The following is a 16211-nucleotide window of genomic DNA, read 5'->3' on the forward strand; positions in this document are numbered from 1 at the left end:
CTAGTGGTTGCCACTGGGGAGAGGGAAGCGGGGAGGGGCAAGAGAGGGGTAGGAGATTAAGAGGCACAAACTATTAGATAATAAAGTAAGCTACAAGGGTCTATTGTACAACATGGGGAGTATAGCCAATATTTTATAATAACTATAAATGGAGTAGGTTTATACTTTAAAAACCTTTCAAAATTGTGAATCACTCTATTGTACACCTGTAACTTATATAAATACAGCAGCTATACTTCAGTTAAAGAAAAATCAGCTCTCTACCCACTCTCCCCCCCTCCAAGAACAGATCTCGAAAAACCAGATTCTGACAGTTTTACAGGCAAGTTCTTGTGAACCTACAAAGGATGGAGGAAAAGGGGCGCTCTGTAGTTCATCTTATGGGACTGAAGTGACCTTGCTACCAAGACTGGGTAAGAACAGTCTGAGAATGAGTTCTGACTTCCCCCACTTGACAGCACAGCCACCCGAATCCCACATAAAAATGTGAACAGACCAAATCTAGTGAGGGATTAGAAAAGAACAGACCCACCATCAAGAAGTGTTTACACCATCAGAGCCATCTGTGAGTTAACATTAGAATATATTCTTTTAATTCAATCCAATTCAGATTAAATGTCAGGTGGTAAAGAGAAAGCATTTGCTAAAATTTAATACCCTATTAAAAAAGGAAAGGTAGCTAGGAATATAAGATAGCTTAACGTGATCAAAGGTTTCTACCAGAAGCCTACAGTCAACACAGCATCTAACAGTGAAGGATCAGAAGTGGAGACTCGGCCGTGAGACCAGCGAGCCTGGAGCCGGCTCTGTGAGACGAGAGAGGAGCGATGGCGTGGCTTAGAAAGCAAGAAATTACTCTCTTCATAGGTGATTTTTCTTGAAGAGAATCCACAAACTCCTGGATTTGACGAGAGTTTAGCATAATATTTAGGTAAACGACACGTGCAAAAATGAATAACTTTGCTGGTTGTAGCTAGGAAAAGAAAAAGATATCTTTTTCTAGTGCATTTAAAAATAGCAATAACCTTAACAACAACAAAAAAGATGTGTAAGACTTCTATAGAGAAGATCATAAAAGCTCCCTGCAAGTATAAAAGAACGTTGAAATAAGTGGAGTGCTACACGCTCCATTCACCGACAGCTCCCATGGTATACAGCATCGGCTCTCCCCATGTTCACCTGTAAATTCAGTGCATTTCAAATAAAAGTTCCAGTAGAATTTTTGGAAGGGATGCATAGGCCAAAATGTAGTATTGATGCAGGGCGTAAATAACACGTAGGTGGAACAAAGTGTGAGTCCAGTGAGGGATCCACGTGTACTGCAAACCAGATGGGACAGAGGCGGCTGTGAAAGTCGGGGGGTAGGGGGGATGGACCAGTCCGGAAGGGGCGCTGGGTAACTTAAGCCGCGGGGGAAGCTGACCCTATTTCGTGTCCTATGCCAGAGTAGATCCCAGGTGATTAGAAACCCAACTATGAAAAGTGTTCTGAAGTTTGTAGAAGAAAATAAACAGTGAAAGGACTTTTCTCCCAGTGGTTGGAACCTGGGTGGCTGAGAGTCAGGGGTGAAAGGGAGGTTTTCACTCTGTATCAACCCCTTTGTTCCTTTTGCCTCGTTGCCTTTCTCCAACACAACTGAGTAATTATTTAGATTTAAAGGATAGCAACAGATTTTTCCGTAAAAAAAGAAAAAGGAAACAGGTTCTCTTTGACTCTGGGGTGGTAGCAATGAAACAAGAAAACACTGTAAAACAAAACAGTGAAACAATTTTTCAAACCAAATTGGTTGAAAAAGAAACCACAGACTTGGATACAAATGGTTAATATCCAAATGCGTAAAGGACACCTACAAATGAGAGGAAAAGACAACCCTTTAGAAAATGGGCCAAGGGTATGAGCAGACAACGTCGTGGAAGCAGCGTGAAGGGCTGCTCACCATGGGAGGCACATGGGGACGCATCCGGGTGTGAGCGCAGGAGATGGTGCGGGACGCGGAGGGCGGGGCTCACGGCACTGCCCTGGGGGAGCAGCCCTGGGCCCCGCGGTGTGTCCTAGAGGATGAAATGCTGCCCGGTGATGCCCGCAGTGGTGTCTCACGCAGCCCTCACCATAGCGATGCTGGACATGTGTAAGCACACACGCACGTGTGTGGAAGTGGTGGCATTCTGAGTGTTGGTTCTCTCTGGAGAGAAGGATGAGATACTACATATATGTGTCTCAAGTAAATGGGGAAAGATGTTTGGATTTGCTAAACCTGGGTGGTAGGTAAATGGGCGTTCACGGTATTTTTCTTAATCTTCCGTATATTTGAAATATTTCATAATATTTACAAAAACAAGGAGACAGTGATCCTGATGCAGCCGTATCTGCTAGTGTCTCCATTTTATCGTCGTTGTGTTTTAGATTGTGCCTTCCTGGTAAGTCACCTAACGCCCAGGAAGTGGGGCTTGGGCTCAGTCGGGGGGCTTCGTCTCGCACCCCTGCCATGGCTTCTCCAAGTGCCCACACGTGGCCCCCGAGGAGCAGCTGGAGAGTGATGAGACCCCACCCCAGGGTGCTGTTGAGGGGCCTTTTCACAAAACGTCCCCCGATCCCCATTGCCAAGTTGGACTGAACTGGCCAGACTGGACAAGCCAGGTCGGGCCACACGAATCAGCAAATGTAGTCCGTGCCTGGGGCGTCCACTTAACTTCTGTTCCCGAGTCCTTACTCCCAGGAACAGAGGAAAGCCAATCTCTCAGGAGCCCCGAGGTGGCCCCGGGGGTGTCAGCTGGCCAAGACTGGGAGTGGTCCCCGAGCCTCTGGGCAGTCTCCTGCTCCCTGCCCTGGCGGGCCTTCACCTTTCTGCTTTGCATTCTAAGCAGACTGGCCATAGTAAATAAGAGTGCACATTTCATAGAAGTTTCCGGGATTGACAGAGTGCAGGTTCTTTGTGGTCAGCCCACACAGGATGCGGTGGCACGGTTGGCCGGATTCTTTGCCCTCCTGGGCACGGCCCTTGGGAAAACCCTGCGGGAGATCCCTGCTGGGGGCCTTTTACCATGGTGGGGATTTCAGAAGCGAAGCGCCGGAAGGCTGACCTTGAAGGCTGACCTTGAAGGCTGACCTTGAGAGTGTCCTTGGAGGCATCGCTGGCTTTGCTGTGCCTGTGAGCACGGGTGGTACTCCCGCCCCTCGAGCAGGAGCCAACTCTGCGGGGCAGCGGGAAGGCGGCTTCCACCTCGACTTCTTGGCTGTCCGTGGTGATGGTGATGTGTCCTGAACCTTCACTGTTTCACTGAGTTACCATAACTCTAGGGCTTTTCATTTTCCTGTGAAAGCGTCCTTTCAACGAAACTCTTACTCAGGAGTTAGTGGTGGGGATGCAGTTTCTTTCTGGAGCAGCGGTCCTGCAGATTTGGGAGACACATCTGTGATGGACTCAGACGTCCGTCTGTCCACTGCGGAGGGAGATGCTCTCCCAGCTGGCTTTTCTCCACTCTGTGCCCCTGACAGAGAATATATTTTTGTATCCCGTGTTTGCCTAACTTGAGAGTCAAAGCTGACTTTTCAACCGTGGCTTTTCTAACCAAACCACACGTCTGCAGAGCCCACGGTGGGGGGCAGGCGCCCATCGTGGGGGCTGGTGGCCCTGGGGCTCCAGGGGGCCCGCCCTCCAGGGCTTGTTGGGGACGCCACCCAGGGCTTATGGACCCTCAGCTGGGGTGACCCGGGCCCCTGGCGTGGTGCTGCCTCTGGAGAAGGGGTGTTTCAAAGGATTTTTATATCCATTCTTTTTCAGATTCTTTTCCCATGTAAGTCATTACAGAGCACTGAGTAGAGTTCCCTGTGCTGTACAGAAGGTCAAAGGGTTTTTGTCATCTGAATAGGATGGATATAGTGGTTATGGTGTTGCTTTGTACCTGAAACGTGAAGTTCTGAGGGGTGCTTGTGAGGACCCGGAGTTTCGGTTGGTGGACGTCCTCCAAGCAGCGGGGTTAGAACGGGGCCTGGAACGTTCCAGCTTCCTGCCCCCGTCCTCCCGCCCACGGGACCCCCCTCCAGGCCTTTTGCACACTCGGCTGCGAGGATGCCGAAGGGCTCGTGTGGGGTGGCCTCTCCCGACTGTCATGTGTGAGGGGCCCTGGCTGTGCATCTCGCTGCCAGAACCCATGGCCCGGGGTCAGAGCCCGCCCCAGGAGTCCACCTCGGGCCTGAGGAGTGGAATGTGGAGCTTGGCCTGGAGCTGCAGGCCCGGCGACAGTCTAGGTGAAGTAAGTGTCACAGCCACAGCTGAGGGACTTACCACCGTGGAGAGCAGAGCGCGTTCCACCCTTTTCCCGCAAGGGTTTTGTAGAAGGACGGCGAGACTGTGCGTTTGTTCTAGAGCACAATGCTGAGCCATTTACAACAGTCTCTCTGCTCAGTCCCTCCTTTCAAATGCCCTAATGTCAAAATTTGGATTTCACGACTGTAGTTTAGATACCCCCACTGCCACTGGAAGAGGAATCTCAACTTTTAAGCCACCGAGAAGCCTGGGCCCAGCCTATCCCGGCTCTGGGGACCCGGGGGCCGTTCAGCTCTCCCCCTTTCTGCCTTCCTCCCCCACCTCTCACCATTGCGTTCCCTTCTCAGGTCCACTGCTGGTCCTCCTGGGGGAGCTGTTTCTCACTCCCCAGTTCAGGGGACTGGAATGTGATTGTAGTAGCATCAAAATTAGTTGATAAAAGTTGAATGTATCCAAGAAATGAACCTGTTGGAGTTTCTCACTGAAGTCAGATTTAGCCCGGCTGACAGCTGATGGGTGTGGACCTGGCCACCTCTGACCCTATGGACTTTGGTCCCCGGCCAGCAAGAAGGGGTGGTTCATCCTCTCGGTTGGGAGTGTGTCATCAGGCAAAGGGTCCCCTCCCCAGGGCGAGGAGTGGACCTGGTGGCACTGTCCTCCCTCTTTGCAGCCTCTGGATGTGAAATTCCAAACCTGGAGTCTTACTTGGTCGGCTTCCCAAGACTGATATTTCCTGTTTCCTAATGTGCAAGTTTGCAGGTTGCATAGCTCTTCGGAGCTATCACTGGTTAAAGGCCATTTTTCCTCACCAAATTTTGATCACCTTTCCAGATTGTAATGCATAGGTTCTCATCTTTGGCCCTGGGTAGTTGCGTTTATCAGCACTGGAGGAAATGGAGGCAGCAGAGTCAGATGGCTCGCGAGGGCCTGCTGGCCTGGACGCTGTGGCTGAGAGCCGGCAGCCGTGTTTGGTTTGACTCACATGGTATTTTTAAAATCAGTCAACTTCACGTTAAGGAAAAAAAAATTCTGTCCTAATGTGAGAAAGCAAAAGATCTCTCAACACAGTGCCCGCATGTCTACAGTAATCAGCTGTGGCTGGGCATCACCTGGCCCTAATGTAGTGGGACAGTTTGCCACAGTCCTCACTACTCCCAATTGTCTCACACCTGGCCGGTGCTTGTGCTCATGTGTATCTTTGACCCCTGTGGTGGGGAACATCGTGAACTGGGATCACGGCATCTGAGTCTCCTGGGTGTTATGTGCCCTGGTTATAGAGCTCCTCGCTGCCATCTTTCCATGGCTTCGTATGTCCCGGCACTAATGGAATATCTTATGTAAGAGTTGCTCACTTCTGAAGGGGGCGGGGAGAATGGGTGACGTCGGAGATGGCCTGAGTTTGTTTCTTCCTTCACTTTATCAGTCTGAAGAATTAGTGAAACCGTAAGTCAGGTGTTGGGGGTAGGGGTGGCGATTGTTGAATACCTCAGTTTCTACAAAAAGTAATTGACACGTATGTATTTGGCAGGTGAAAGGAAAGCAAGCCAGGATGGATATTTACGACACCCAGACCTTGGGGGTTGTGGTCTTTGGTGGATTCATGGTTGTTTCCGCCATCGGCATCTTCCTGGTGTCGACGTTCTCCATGAAGGAGACGTCGTATGAAGAAGCTCTAGCCAACCAGCGCAAGGAGATGGCAAAGACTCACCACCAGAAAGTGGAGAAGAAAAAGAAGGAGAAAACAGTGGAGAAGAAAGGAAAGACCAAGAAAAAGGACGAGAAACCCAACGGGAAGATACCTGACCATGAGCCAGGCCCCAACGTGACCATCCTCCCCAAGGACCCAGTGCGGGCGCCTGCAGTGGCGGTGGCTCCAACCCCAGTCCAGTCCCCCGTGGTCATTCCCCCTGTAGCCACGGTACCAGCCATGCCCCAGGAGAAGCCGGCTTCTTCCCCTAAGGACAAAAAGAAGAAGGAGAAAAAAGTGGCAAAGGTGGAACCAGCAGTCAGTTCTGTAGTAAATTCCATCCAGGTTCTTGCCTCAAAGGCTGCCATTTTGGAAGCCGCTCCCAAGGAGGTCCCTATGGTGGTTGTGTCCCCAGTGGGTGCCAAGGGCAGTGCCTCTGCCACCAGTGCTATGCAGAGCAAGAAGGCAGAGGGGGCCCCCAACCAGGGCAAGAAGGGAGAGGGGGCCCCCAACCAGGGCAAGAAGGGAGAGGGGGCCCCCAACCAGGGCAAGAAGGCAGAGGGGGCCCAGAACCAGGGCAAGAAGGGAGAGGGGGCCCCCAACCAGGGCAAGAAGGCAGAGGGGGCCCAGAACCAGGGCAAGAAGGCAGAGGGGGCCCAGAACCAGGGCAAGAAGGCAGAGGGGGCCCCCAACCAGGGCAAGAAGACAGAGGGGGCCCCCAACCAGGGCAAGAAGGCAGAGGGGGCCCAGAACCAGGGCAAGAAGGCAGAGGGGGCCCCCAACCAGGGCAAGAAGACAGAGGGGACCCCCAACCAGGGCAAGAAGACAGAGGGGGCCCAGAATCAGGGCAAGAAGGCAGAGGGGGCCCAGAATCAGGGAAAGAAGGCAGAAGGGACCCAGAATCAGGGCAAGAAGGCAGAAGGGGCCTCCAACCAGGGAAAGAAGGCAGAAGGGGTCCAGAACCAGGGCAAGAAGGCAGAAGGGGCCTCCAACCAGGGAAAGAAGGCAGAAGGGGTCCAGAACCAGGGCAAGAAGGCAGAGGGGACCCCCAACCAGGGCAAGAAGGCAGAGGGGGCCCAGAACCAGGGAAAGAAGGCAGAGGGGACCCCCAACCAGGGCAAGAAGGCAGAGGGGGGCCAGAATCAGGGCAAGAAGGCAGAGGGGACCCCCAACCAGGGCAAGAAGGCAGAAGGGGCCTCCAACCAGGGAAAGAAGGCAGAAGGGGCCTCCAACCAGGGCAAGAAGGCAGAGGGGGCCCAGAATCAGGGCAAAAAAGCCGAGGGGGCCCAGAATCAGGGCAAAAAGGCAGAGGGAGCTCAGAATCAGGACAAAAAAGAGGAGGGTACCCCAAACCAGGGCAAAAAGGTAGAGGGGAGCCCCAATCAGGGCAAAAAGGTAGAAGTGGTTCAGAACCAGAGTAAAAAGGCAGAGGGAACCCCCAACCAGGGCAAGAAGGCAGAGGGGACCCCCAACCAGGGCAAGAAGGCAGAAGGGGCCTCCAACCAGGGGAAGAAGGCAGAGGGGACTCCCAACCAGGGCAAGAAGGCAGAAGGGGCCTCCAACCAGGGCAAGAAGGCAGAGGGGACCCCCAACCAGGGCAGGAAAGCGGAGGGGGGCCAGAATCAGGGCAAAAAGGCAGATTCGGTTGCTAATCAGGGCACAAAGGCGGAGGGTGTTGCAAACCAGGGGAAAAAAGCAGAAGGGGCCCCCAATCAAGGCAAAAAGGCAGAGGGAAACTTGAACCAGGGCAGAAGGTCAGAAGGGTCCCCCAACCAGGGTAAAAAGGTGGATGCATTTGCCAATCAGGGTAAAAAGGCAGAGTCAGCTCCTATCCAGGGCAAAAATGCAGATATGGTCCAGAGCCAGGAGGCACCAAAGCAAGAGGCTCCTGCGAAGAAGAAGTCTGGGTCTAAGAAGAAAGGTGAGCCTGGTGAGTAGCTTTGATTTCTTTATGAATTTGGAGGGAAAAGCTGTCTTTAAGTGGCTTATGGATTCCCTTTGGGGAAGCCATCTGTATCAGTCAGCTGTCGCCACATGGCTGCATAACAAACATCCCAGAATTCAGGGTCTTACAGTGTCAGTTGTTTATTCCTGCTCATGTTTCTGTTGACTTGGCTGGAGGTTGTCTGGTCGGGGTTATCTCGGCTGGTGGCTGTGCTTCATGCTGCAGTTTAACTGGTTCAGCTCCTGCTGCAGGTTGAACATAGGTCTCTTCTACATGTTTCTTCTGGGGCCCTGGCCGAGGCATCAGTGACTCTCGAGGGCAGAGGCCCTCCCACGGTTGTGGCAGAGCTGTGAAAGGGCACTGCTCAAACTAGCATCCTGTTGGCCAGAGCAGGCCATGAGACTGAGCCTGAGTCAAGGGGGCAGGAAGTCTACTGTCCCCAGTGGGAGGGACTGTGGAGTGACCTGGGAAAAGGTGTGAGTTGAGGAGAGGTGAGGAATTAGGAGCCATGACTCCATCCACCACCCAGTCTAGGACAGTTCCGTGTCTTGCAGTCTTTCTCAAACGTCTGGCTGCGTCAGCCTGTTCTGCGTTCTTAACCTCACCTGGTGTTTTAGCATAGCTTTGTTCTTTTCTAGATGTTTGTTGCATGAATAGCAGTAGGATGACGTTTCTTAGAAACTATGGCATCCACACCCCTGCCTCCCAGTTTTCCCTCTTTGCTACCCCACCATGCCCGTTATGTAATGGAGCATTAATAGAACATTAAAATAGATATTATGTATCAGATACATATATTAGATAATGTAGAACATGAATTTCCGTTATCTTTTTAGTACGGATTACTGTAGAAATTGGGCCCGTGAGTTCCTCTTTCATATTCATCACTCACTTGATACAGTAGTCTGATGTTTTCTTTCTCCCTCCCTCCCTTTCTCTCTCTCTCTCTCTTCTTCTCTTTCTCTCTAGATTTCTTTCTTTCTTAGATTAGCCATTAGTTGATTTGGAAAATTAATTGCATTTGTCTCGGTGAGGTACATTAGGGGCTTTGAAACGTTTGGACCTGTGCCTGGTAGGCAGGGCCCTACGTTTGTCCCTCTGTGAAGCTGTATCCGCTTTGCTGTTTCCTCCGCCCCAACTTCTGGGGGGACATTTACTCAGGCGACACTCATCCCACGTGAGGGTCAGGGACCGGCCCACCTCGCCCCACAGGCCACGCCAGCCTCTCAGGCCCTTTGAAAGGCCAGGCGCTCAGCCTCAGCCCTGACGCCGTGGCGGAGGGAGAGCACGCTGCCCTTTCTTCACGGTGATGCTCCACTTGCCCCTGGGAGGTGGGCATTCGAGGCCGAAGATGGGGACGCAGGTGAGAGCCGCCTGTTCTCTGGCTTCTCGCGCATCAGGTGTGTTCACACTAGAGCTTCCTGTGGTCATCGTTACTGTGTATGGCTTTGGCCATTGAAGTAAGGTATGAAACAGAAACATGATAATATTAGAAAGGAAGGCAAAATTGTCCTAATTTGCAGGTAATAAAGAACCTTGTTGGGAGGAAGACCTAACTTACGACCCATGTGAACCCACAGAGCAGCTCGCCTGAGGTGGTATAAGAGGAAATTTGAACAGAAAAAATACCATGGTTCAGGATAAGAAAGATGAAATATTACAGATAAAATGATAGTCACTCCCAAGTTAACTTAGTAGTTTACTATTCTTTCTGCCAAAATTTCAGTGGGCTTAAAAGTCCCCTCTGGAGGGAAAAATAAGTAAGAATACTGAATAGATTTTTAAGTGGCTATTGGAAGGCCGGTCTGTCTGATGTGTGAACACAGCCCCAAACTATTGTAATTACGGTAGGGTGCTGGACCGAGGCCAGCAGGTCAGGGAAGAGAGTGGTCCTAACTAGACTGCATCTCACCTGCGCTTCAGGGCGGGGAGGAGACAGGTCAAGGCAGTGATCCTGGGCAGGATGTTTAAGGTTTGGAAGGGTCTGCTCAGCCCCTGTGAAAATGTCAGGTGTGTATCAATTAGAGTTAACGTAAAAAGAAATCAAACTCTAGAAAATAGGAAAGATGGCCAAAATTACTACTGATCAACTCAGGTGGCAGGGGGCTGTGACTCCGAGGTTGCAGGGAGAAAATCACGAAGGGCGGGGCACTGGGCCACACGGCCAGCCACGTAGCACGTGGACAGGCCCCAAAGAGAGCACAGCCACACCGGGTGGCCTGCGGGTGATGTGACACCTGAGCGGTGAATTGCTTCATTCTTCAACTCTGAAGAGTCGGAAACGTGGGGAACACGCTTGTGGTTTTTCATTTTCCTGAACGTGCCCCGCGTGCTTTCCCCCGTTTTCCCACGGTTGGTGGGCCCTCGAGATGGATGCAGGCCCCTGTCTGCCGCTGCTCTCCCACCCCCCGTCTCCGTGGAGATCCCCCCAGGGCAGGGCTTCTCAGGCTTTGACGTGCAGGGTCTTGTTAAGATAAAGACTCAGTGGTTCCCAGCGGGGCCCAAGGTGCTGCATTTCTCAGCAGCTCCCCGGAGATGCCGGTGCTGTTGCAGGGATGGTCAGGGCCCCGAGTCTGCTGGGGGTGGGGGCAGGGGCAGGAAAGGGAGGTGGGCTCTTTCTGCAAGGGCTTGGCTTCCAGCAGCTTTGCAGCTGCGCCTGTGAAGGACCGCTTCCCGAGGGCACAGTGAGCCTGTCGCTCTGATTTACCCCGCATTCCCCGCTGAGCCACGTCTGCCACAGCCATGGTGGTTGAGGGTACGAGGACGGGTGTGGACGGGCGGCTCGGCTTTTCCCGTGGCTCATGGAACCGGCTCACACTTCCCTTGCGATCACAGCTTGTTTGTGGAGCTCGGGGTCCAGTTCATCTGACTCACATCGAGCTTTTTGCCCCTGTGGCCGCGTTGCCCAGTGAGAAGCAGGCCGCGTTCCCTTCACTTAGTTACACCTCGTGTTCCGCCTTCCTCCCTTGACCTGAAAGGCTGAGGTCACCCCAGCTGCCTGCCCTTGACCTCCTTGCCTGCCAGCCGGGACTCAGTCGGTTTGGGGGTCACCCACCCCATTTCTTCAGGGCCATGGGTACCCCCTCGAGGGAACTGTGGACAGATCCCTGCTGGCTGACTGGCCCTGGGCATCCAGAAACTCGGGGGCCTGGAGGTGTGAATGCCTTGGGGAGTGAGGTGTCCTGATAATCATGCTGCGGGGATGGGGGAGATGGTTGGGGAGGGGGTCTGCATCGCTGGTGTGGAGCAGGCCAGGAAGAGAGCTTGGGGGAGGGGACCTGGACTCGGGCAGGGGAGGGTCCAGGGCCACGAGATTTAACCGTTGGCACCAGAGAGCTAGGTTCTGGGGCTGCGCTGACCAGTACAGGAGCTGCTGGTCACGTGGGGCCAGTTAACATTCAAATCAATCAAAAGTCAAAGTGAAAACCGCCCTCAAGGTCTCAGTAGTTCCACAGGGCCAGTGGCTGCCCGTTTGGACAGTGCAGATGAAGACCATCTCCATCAGCACAGAAGGTTCTACTGGACAAAGTTTTTCTAAACAAGAGCCATCGGGAGTGAGGGGGCCTCTTGGGTCACCTTGCAGGAGGCCCCGTGAAAATGGACTTGTCTTTGCAGCTCTGTGGTGGCGTCAGGAGTTCCTCCGTCTTTGTTCTGTCTGTGTCCTGAGTGGGGTGGGAGTGAGCTCCCCGTTGTCCCACACATCACAGGAGCCGTGAGTGAGCTCCCAGAGCCTGTGGCTGGCCCACACATGTGGCACGTCAGCAGCAAGACCAGCCCTGGAGCTGGGGTGGCTCCCTCAGTTGTCCAGGCCTTACCTGACACCTGGTTGTCCCGGCAGGGCCTCCGCTGACAGGAGCCCCAGAGGAGATCGGGCACGGGACACACTTCCACAGGCCCGAGTTGGAGCTATTCCGGAACTTCTGATCTGATCTTCCTACAGGAGCAAATTGAGGCTGTGTGACAGGTTTTCACCCCTTGTCCCTGACCAGACTTGACAGTGAACACCCACCTTCCTAATCCTTTTTAAAATGTATTGTGTAAATGTGTGCTTGCAGCAAACAAAATTCAAACAGTATGGAAGCGTGGAAGGTAAGAATTGAGAGTCTTCCTCTCCACTCCATCGCAGCCACCACCCACCTCCTGGGGGGCCCCGGAGATGCCCCGCTCATCACATGGCACACGCAGCGGGCCTGCGCTGCAGAGACGGACTTGCCTCCTTTGTTCCTCAGCGCACCCAAGGGCTGCCGCTTTCAGCTGCATCATAGCCCACGGCGTGACCATAACGTCATTTATTTAAATGCCAGGAAGCAGTGTGCTGTTCTTTTGCTGCTAAAATTAATGCTGCAGTGGCGTACGTGTATCACTGGGTGAGTATCTCTGTAACGTGAATTCCTAGGTAGGTGATTGCTAAGTCAGAAGGCAGATGCATTCTTAATTTAGGAAGACAAGCTCTATCTGCCTTACCCTCTGGAGGCCTGGCGCAGCGGACGGTTCCCGCGGTGATGGGCCCACGCGAGCGCCACCCCCCCAACCTGACCTCGGCTCACGTGGCTCCGTGGAGATGGTGGCGATTTCAGGGCCGTCAGGAGCCCAGGTGTGGACTACGAGAAAACACTTGGTTTTGAAACAGAAGCACGGATTCTTTTCCCAGTGTCTGGAGAAGAGGGGATTCACGGAATCATAACGAAGTGGAAACTTCCAGAACTGAAGCTTCCAAGTCGGCGGCATTGTCCAGGCCTCTGCTGATTTGTTCTCCGAGAGCCACCGTGGCAAGTATTCGTGTTCATCAGGAAAGCACGCTTCTTGCCCAGGAAGTGAGCTGATATGGCGGTGGTTTGGGGCCGTCTCGGCAGGGCCGTTCCTCAGCTCCTGGAAGGGAGTCCACGCAAACACAGTGTGGGCCAGGCCTGGGGAACTGGATGCCCAGACTTGGGCCGGACAGGAGGCACCTTCTGGAAACTGAGTTGGGCCTGAGCCCTGGGACTTGTGCTGCCACGGGGGCTTGGTTTGCGGGTATCACTGCTGGGCGAGGCTGAGGCCGGGCGGCCCTCCTCTTGGACTCTGTGCCTGGCATCATGCCAGACCTTGGCCCTTAACGCGGATGTGGGCCATCTACCGGGGACCAGAGGCCATCATGTCAGGACCCAGCCAGCCCCCAGGAGGTGGAGGTACCCTCAGACCAGCCCGCACGACCCCACGACGGCTGAGTCCGATGCGCTCACAGGTCCACGGGGCAGAAGGGCCATCTTTGCGGGGAGGACTGTGGGTGAATTTTATTTTCTTCCCTTCACCCTTCTGCATTTTCCAGTTTTTCTGTAACACGTATTCTTGTTAATGGAAGAGAAACCAAAACTCCATTATTTGTCTGCGAGTTGAAGAAACAGGCCCTCCTTGTACCAAAGTGGAGGTGCCACCCCTTCGGGCGCCACGAGGGAGCCCAGCCCTGACCTCAGGGCCCCAAGCGTCCTCTGAGCCGCAGAGAGAACTCCTGCTCCTTCGGGGGCGCAGGTTGAGGAGGGGAAGTGGCCAGTGCTTCTTGGGCTGCCCCAGCCCCTGGGCACCCAGCAGATGGTGGTGACTGAGGTCAGACGAGAGATAAAGGTAGTTGCTGCATCCGGGACCTGGCAGCATCCTAGGGGTGTCAGCTCCGTGCTGTGAGAGGCCTCCTGCCGCTGCTGGACCCTGGGAGATGCAGGAATAGGGTTGTGTTCTGTAACGTAACAGGGCAGGGGCCAGACCCACCAGGAGACCTTCATTCGGGGTGTCTGTAGCCCGCAGGGCCTCATCTTGAGCCGTGTGACTGGACAGTAGCTGTACCCCTGCCTCCTGCTGTCCCACCGCCCCCCCATCCTTTGTGCCCCGCGGGCTGCTGTGCCTGAGGCCGGGGTCCCGGGGAATGGGCCCCACTGCGCTCCAGCCTGGTGTGTGGGGAGGGGCTCTTTCTGTGCATTTATCCCCCAACTTCCTTTAAGGTGGGTTTGTATTTTTACCTGTTTTAGGATAGCAGAAACCAAAGCTCAGCTCTGTTTCAAGACTTCCCAGAAGGGAGAGTTGGGACCCCGGGCCTGGGTCTCCGTCTGCGCCCGCCCAGGCTCAGCCACCAGCAGCTGCCCCTCCCGCGCAGGCCGAGGCACAGAGGGGGTGTGTGGAGATTACGTTTGAGCCTCTCTTTTGAACTTAACTTAGTTTCTCAGGGTCTGAAGCTCTGAAGAAAACTGCAGAGCTCATGAGCTTTTTTCACTTTCTGTGTAAGTTCTTCAAACTCAACTTTTCCCTTTCTTCTTTTTGAAAGAACAAAACATCCCCTGGGGAAGCGAGTCTGGTGTCACGTCTCAGAGAAGCTGCTGGAAGACATTCTTCCAGGGCTCTCCGTTCAGTCCTGTCAAATGGGGTGGCGCTGTGGCTCCCATCACTGCCAGGGCAGGAGGCCCGAGGTTGTACGTCCCCCGTCCTTCCTGCAGGCAGTAGGTCAGACCTCCTGGTCCCCTCAGGCCCGAGGAAGGAGCTTGCGCAAAGGCCCTCCAGGGGTTGTATTTCTTTAAGAAATACTGTGATGTGTTCTTTTTTCAGATTTAAAATTGATTTCGTTAAAATTTGGGGGGAAAAGCAAAAGTATAAAGGGAAAAATACAGTCATTCAATTTATAGGATTTTTTTAAAACTCCATTAGACATCATTATGTGTACAATCTCCCAGTTTGTCAAGAGATTATTTTTTTCTCCAACCAAATGAAAAGGCCTGATTCAAAGGCCCCAAGTAGGGTTGCTCTTGACATTATTTGTCCTTTTCTCCAGTGCACTTAAAACACCATTGCCAGGGTCCAGTGCAGCCGCTGATCTGAGGCCTGCACCCTGTCGGGAGGCAGAAGCCCTGGGCAGTGCTGGGCTTCAGCCTGAGCCGGGCTTGGGGTCGGCCGCGTGTGCGCTGCCCTTGACCGCCATGGTGCAGACCAGCAGCTTGTGAGGGCGGCAGGAGCTGCAGCTGCGTCTCTTGACGCATTTGGTGGATCTTCCATCGAGGGCCTCGAAGGGTTGCTTTCCCGAAGGCTCAGGAGGACCGTTCACGGCCACTGTCTGTGAACGTGCAGCTGGGGGGTAGCCCAGGTTCCTCGTTTCTGGACACGGTGGCCGCCCTCTGGACTTGGGGTCAGCGGGAGTCGGGGGCTTGGCTCTGTTTCTGAATCTGACGATTGCTTGGGAAGTGCTGGGCTTCCAGGAGGCACAGGGGCCCTTCCTGGGGCCCTGGCCTTTGACATGAGTTTGGCTCAGGTGATTGGGGATGTCCTGGGGGGCTTCCCGAGGCTGGGGTCTGGCTTCCTGTTGGGGGGAGCATGCAGGTCCCCCACCCACACTGTTGGGGTGACGCCCCTGCAGGGTCCCGAGCTAGCAGCTGCCATTCGGCCTGCACCTGTGTGTGTGAGCAGAGGCCTTCAGAACCGGTCTGGACGTTCCCTGGGACGTGAGCGTCTTTGCCGTTGGAGTTCTCCTCCGGCCTCCAGGACCCCACGCATGTCTGCTGTCAGAGCCCTGGGTTGTCACCGCCACCCCGCTTCCTGAGTACGCTCAGCCCCGGCCCTGGGCTCCTCCCTGACCTGCCTCCAGCCTTGGCCCCCGGGTGTCCTTAGGTGCAAACGTTGCTCACTCCCTGGCACAGCCCCTTTGCCCACAAGGTGAAGCCCAGATCCCTGGGACCCATGCCAGCACCAGCTGCCTCTGCTCCACCAGCCTCGGGTCATCCCTGCCACTCCCACCCCTTCCGGAAGCCCTGGCCCCGCCTGCTCTCCGCCTGGTAGTGTTTGGCGCAAGCATCTCCTGCGTTAAAAGCCTCGCCGGCGTTGCTGCCGTGGCTGCTTCCCCAGGTGCCCTGTGGCTCTGCTGCCTGATTCCATGTCCGGGGTCTCCTCCCCTCTCCTAGCTGGGAGTCCCACAGGCCTTTCCAGGATTTTGCAGACTGCAGGGTACACAGTAGGTGCATACTTCATGTCTGGAGACCATCTGCACAGGGCTTCCGGGCACCTGCAGCAGCAGCTGGAGTGGAGCTGGAGCTCTTGACGCCCGTGCCAGGGCCTGGCAGTAACTCCCTCGATGACAGCTGTGTGCACGCAGTTCCTGCAGCTGTTCTGACGCCTCCTGGTCGCTTGACTGAGCTGGGCGTGAGCAGGCAGGGCTTCCAGGGCCCGGACCTGGAGGGGCTGCTGCTGAAACAGCGCCAAGTCCCCGGTGGCTGAGACCCCACGGTCGACGGTGAGAGGGGAGACTCCTAAGCCCTTTTTGCAGGACAGGTTTAATTTGAGGTGATTAAGCCTCCCGGCGT

The 16211-nt window shown here is 54.4% G+C and overlaps 1 protein-coding gene across 7 annotated transcripts in view; it reads left to right on the top strand.

Annotated features, from left to right (window-relative positions):
- RRBP1 (ribosome binding protein 1) overlaps positions 1-16211 on the top strand; it is a 58507-nt gene that overhangs the window by 15092 nt on the left and 27204 nt on the right. For all 7 annotated transcript variants that reach the window (XM_082431633.1, XM_082431635.1, XM_082431636.1 and 4 more), the window contains exon 2: positions 5796-7884. In XM_082431633.1, coding sequence (XP_082287759.1) covers positions 5817-7884 — 2068 coding nt within the window. In that variant the 5' untranslated portion in view covers positions 5796-5816. The remainder of the gene's footprint in view (positions 1-5795; positions 7885-16211) is intronic.

Source organism: Balaenoptera physalus (genome assembly GCF_965194825.1).
Source record: "Balaenoptera physalus genome assembly, chromosome: 16".
Classification (NCBI taxonomy): Eukaryota; Metazoa; Chordata; class Mammalia; order Artiodactyla; family Balaenopteridae; genus Balaenoptera; species Balaenoptera physalus.